At 39.8% G+C, this 5,115-nt stretch overlaps 1 protein-coding gene across 1 annotated transcript in view; it reads left to right on the forward strand.

Annotated features, from left to right (window-relative positions):
- Window positions 1-1,734: 1,734 nt before the first annotated feature.
- The window catches only part of LOC101304004, a 4,784-nt gene continuing 1,403 nt past the window's right edge, over window positions 1,735-5,115 (forward strand). Inside the window, exons 1-4 of the mRNA XM_004300805.1 lie at window positions 1,735-3,474; window positions 3,520-3,697; window positions 3,783-3,990; window positions 4,640-4,868. Of these exons, the coding sequence (XP_004300853.1) occupies window positions 1,735-3,474; window positions 3,520-3,697; window positions 3,783-3,990; window positions 4,640-4,868 (2,355 nt within the window). The remainder of the gene's footprint in view (window positions 3,475-3,519; window positions 3,698-3,782; window positions 3,991-4,639; window positions 4,869-5,115) is intronic.

Genomic DNA, 5,115 nt, shown 5'->3' on the forward strand with positions numbered 1-5,115 from the left:
TAAGTTCTTGAAGATGTACACACCCTTGTCCTAATTAAAGTATGGTTTGATCATTAATTTGAAACATTCAATTCAATGTGCTCATATATTTAAAAGGAACTTGTTGACATGCCTCTAAACATAGAAAACTACATTGTTTTTAAGAAGTCATTACCTTGTGGTGAATGTATGTATTTTTATTTTTATTTTTTATTTTTATTTTTGAGAATGCAATGTATTTAGTTTATTTGGAGGAAAGTGAAAGAGATACAAATTACAATCAAAGCTTCAAGAGAAAAGTTTGGGTCAAACTTTTGTACATATCATCAGTAAGTATGAAGGTAGTAGGTATGTTGAACCTTGAACGTCAAAAATCACATTAATATAAATGAGATGATTTGTCATTTGGTAAAGTTAGAGAGTTCCACAAATGAGATGAAATGTCGATTTAACGTGAGAAACATTCCATTGATTCCAAGGACACGGATGAGTTAAATAAAAATGGCATATTAATTGGAGTCATGTATTCCTATAATGATTTCGATCGCGAACCCATGCCATGACATATCCCTAAACCATGCATGGAATTGGCTCGAGCATGCTTAGAACACCAAATAGGCTAATAAGAAACCACAACTCACTTTCTCTTGAATCCAAACTGTTTAATCTGCTAAAGCCGGCTTAATTTGCTAACTAAGTTGCTTCTAAACATAAGACAAATGTAGAATTCATGATCATAGTCCATCCCAGTCCAGCTATATATATTAGCCTATTGCCCAGTATATTTCAAAACCAGCTATATTCTGTGTTGTCTCTTTTGGTCTATCTCACTAGGACGAAAATCGCGGTACTGAGTATAAATAGAGTCCAAAGAAACCGGAGCTGTTCAACAGCTTTGGTTTCCATTTCCGACACCCCATCGTTTAATTCATGTAACAATTGTTTTCCATTTCTTAAAAAGAAAAACAAGATTGAAACGTACTGTTTCACATCTTGGTTTGTCTTAGATGTTGGCAATTATTCGCTTCAGTTTTTGCTAAAATTAAAATATGTGTGTATAATGCAACAAGGTGACGAAACCGTTGCCTCGTAAATTCAGTTTTTCATATTCGTTTTTCAGTTTTTGTACGTGTGTGTCTGGAGGTAATAAACCACCTGACCAGGAGGAGGAGGAGCTAGCTAGCTTCTACTTCCAGAATACCGGTATGTTATTCTTCTTCTTCTTCTTCATCTATCTTCATCTGGTTTAAATTATGCCTTTTTGGTCAAACCCACCTTTCATTCGTTTCTTCTGGTGTTTCTGTTTTGTTGGTTTTTGGTCAAACCTACATTTCATTTTTGTTCCATCTTCTGTTTTGCTTTTGTTGATCGATGTGTGTTTGTGTCGGCTATATTGGAACTTCTGCAGCTTGATCCTGATAGGATTGGTGAAAGGTTGCAAGAGAATCGATCTGTGTTCTTGTTAATGTCATAGGGTGGCCACTTGGGATCTTTGAGATCTTATTTTCGTTTCAGGTATGTGTTTGTTTTATTTGTGAATATGCCTTCAATGAAGTTCATTCATTTATGGCATAAGAAACCAAGTTTTCAAATGAAGTTTGTGTATTGAAGCAAGGTTGTGTGATCTCGTTCCTTAATGTAGGCTTTGTTTTTGTTGTTTCGGCAGACGTTTTGTCTTGAGCGTTTCGATTGTTGCATTTGTGTGCTTGATTTATACACGTAACGGGATAGAGAAACTTCAATATTTGAGCCGGAATGGAACAATTCCGGCATATTGGAGAGGTTTTGGGTAGTATTAAGGCCCTGATGGTCTTACAAGATGGTATCAAGATCAATCAAGGGCAGTGCTGTTTATTGCTTGATATTTTCACGTCGGCGTTTGAGACGATAGGGGAGGAGATCAGGATGAACCTGAAACTGGAGGAGAAAAAGACCAAATGGAAGGGTCTAGATCAGCCTTTGAGGGAGCTCTACACAGTTTTCAGAGAAGGCGAGATTTACATCAGGAACTGCATGGATACCAAAGACTGGTGGGGCAAAGCAATTGCCCTCTATCAGAACAAGGACTGTGTCGAATTTCACATACACAACTTGTTCTGCTACTTCCCGGCTGTGATTGAGGCGATTGAGAACGCTGGAGAGATTGCGGGGCTCGATCAGGATGAGATGAAGAAGAAGAGGATTGTGCTTAAGAGGAAGTATGATACGGAGTGGAATGATCCGACACTGTTCCAGTGGAGATTTGGGAAGCAGTATTTGGTGCCGAAGACGATGTGCAAAAGGTTGGAGAGTGCTTACAGGGAAGATAGATGGAGGCTCGTTGAAGCTCTAAATGAGAAGAAAATTGCAGGTGGTTTGACAAAGAATGAGCAGCAGCTTGGAGACTTGCTGCTCAAGAAACTACACGGCGCAGAGTTTTCAAGTGGGAAACTGTTTCCGAGCTCAATATTAGTAGGAGCTGAGGAGTACAACATCAAGCGGCGGTTAGGAAATGGACGGCAGTACAAGGAAATCCACTGGTTGGGGCACAACTTTGCCATGAGACACTTCTTTGGGGAACTTGAACCTATGAGGTCTGAGATTTCGACTCTCCTCTCACTCTCCCACCCCAATGTACTGCAATACCTTTGCGGCTTTTATGACGAAGATAAGAAGGAATGCTTTCTTGTTATGGAGTTGATGAGTAAGGATCTCCGCTGCTATATGAAGGAGAATTGCGGCGCAAGAAGGCAGATCTTGTTCTCTCTCCCAGTAGTTGTTGATATCATGCTTCAGATTGCAAGAGGCATGGAGTACCTCCACTCCAGGAAGATCTACCATGGAGACTTGAACCCCTTCAATATCTTTCTCAAGGCAAGGAGCTCCACAGAAGGTTTCTTTCAAGCAAAAGTCTCAGGTTTTGGTTTGTCATCTTTACAAAACAAACCTACCTATCGAAACTCACAGCAACAACAGCAGCAGAAAAATGAAATTGACCCTCTGATTTGGTGTGCCCCGGAAGTCCTAGCTGAGCAAGAACAAACAGGAAATACCAATGTCCGCTCCAAATTCACAGAGAACGCAGATGTATACAGCTTTGGGATGCTTTGCTTTGAGCTCTTGACTGGGAAGATTCCTTTCGAAGATTCACATCTCCAAGGGGACAAGATGAGTCAGACTATAAGAGCAGGAGGGAGGCCTCTATTTCCCTTCCCTTCACCAAAGTACCTTGTAAATCTAACCAAGAGGTGCTGGCAGACTGACCCTTCTCAGCGCCTGAGTTTCGCATCCATTTGCAGGATCTTGCGCTACATCAAGAAATTCCTATCCATGAATCCTGATGTTGATCAGCCAATACTGCAGTCCCCTCCCACGGACTATTGTGAAATAGAGGCATGGTTCCAGAAGCAGTATAAGGCAGGAGGCCATGCTGATGCAGCCTCCGTATCACAAATTCCATTCCAAATGTTTTCTTATAGACTTGGAGAGAAGGAGAAGACTCCAGGCCTGATCAGGGTCAAGAGTTTGGATTCTGTGACTGAAACAGCTTCGATGTGTAAGGCTGAAGCAGAAGCCAATATTTCCATGAGTGACAGTCTCACCGTTATAGATGATACAAGGTCTTTCTGCTCTGATGCAAGGTCACTTTATGATGTGAGATCAGTTTTCTCCGAGGCGCCAACCAAGAGAAGTCTAGCTGCAAAGAAGCGTTCAGAAGTGAGGGGTAGAAAAGCCTCAGGTCAGTAAACAATGGCTTTCCCCATGTTCATTTCTGTTCTGTACTTCTGCAAATAACAATTCTGACAGAGTAACTTGTTGATCAGGTCACACAGGTTCATCAGATGCACAAACAACAGCAAGAATTTCATTGCCTAAACTTCCAACACCAAAGCTCTCATCACCAAGACTCTATTCCCCGAAACTTCCATCAGCAAAACCCCAACCCTCGAAAGTTCACACGCCAAAAAGCTCATTTGGTCGCAGTTCAAAGACTAACAAGACCAGTCCACCACTGAGTTGTATGAGCCCCAGGCATCCTATGAATATGAATATGAGCCCGAGGCATCCCATGACTCTGAATATGAATACGAGTCCGATGCCTATGAATACGACTCGAAGCAGTAGCGGCAAACAGAGAGATCATGTCTTGGATTCTGATTTACATTAGCCTTCTGCTCAGTGCTCAGGTCTCACCATATACAACTCCACAAAGCAGCCGGCCCCGAATAGCTTTTTAGCACAGAATGAAATTCCACGATATACTCAAAAAAGCACAGATATCTTTTTGTTACCAAAATATTAGTTTGATTAATAAACATAGACAGTGAATTTTCTTCTTTCTTTACTTAGTAGATTTCAAACATGGTATTGTTTTGCTTTTCTATGCAAAAGTTCTCTCAGTGGTCTGTATTAATATTACTATTTTTTTTAAGAAGAAAAAGAAAGAAGATTCTTTGATATTTATGTGTACAAGTTTATAACCGGCATGTCTTGCAGAATCATGCAGAACATACAGAAAGATGGCTTCTAATTTAAACCAAGAATGATCCTGACAGAGAAAGAAATCGACTTCTAATTTTTGTCGTTGGCCGACAAAATGCAGGGTGCCCTTTCAGACTAATGCAGACATAGTTGTATTGGTTGGATAAGTTTTCTGTTACTTTATTGATCTATGACACAGACGTTCTCCCTTGCAGAAACATTTTGGTGTGGAAAACTTCAATCAACATAAGCTTGATATGAAAAATCCTTCTATTTCTACTCCAGTAAAAGAAAAGCTGTCTTCTGCTTTGTATCTCCAAATCAGCACCATCAGCCAGGCGTTGATATTTGTTACTCGGTCCAGGGGATGGTCATTCACAGAAAGACCAGGGCTTTTGCTTGTAGTAGCCTTCATCATTGCTCAACTGGTACTGAATTTTAGTGAACTTTATGCTTGATAAAGTAAAGCATTACATAGGATTAATTACAAAACATCACCTGAACTATGATGTTATTTTCATTTTCATACCTAATTATCAAAAACTTGCATTTTTGTACCAGAAGTTTCATTCCGTTAGCATTTTGATACCCTGACCACTAACACCGTTAAATTTTGAGGGCATTTTTATCATTTCAATAAATATATCATTTTTTACATTTACTATAACAAAATAA

The sequence above is a fragment of the Fragaria vesca genome, linkage group LG5 (genome assembly GCF_000184155.1).
Source record: "Fragaria vesca subsp. vesca linkage group LG5, FraVesHawaii_1.0, whole genome shotgun sequence".
NCBI lineage: Eukaryota > Viridiplantae > Streptophyta > Magnoliopsida > Rosales > Rosaceae > Fragaria > Fragaria vesca.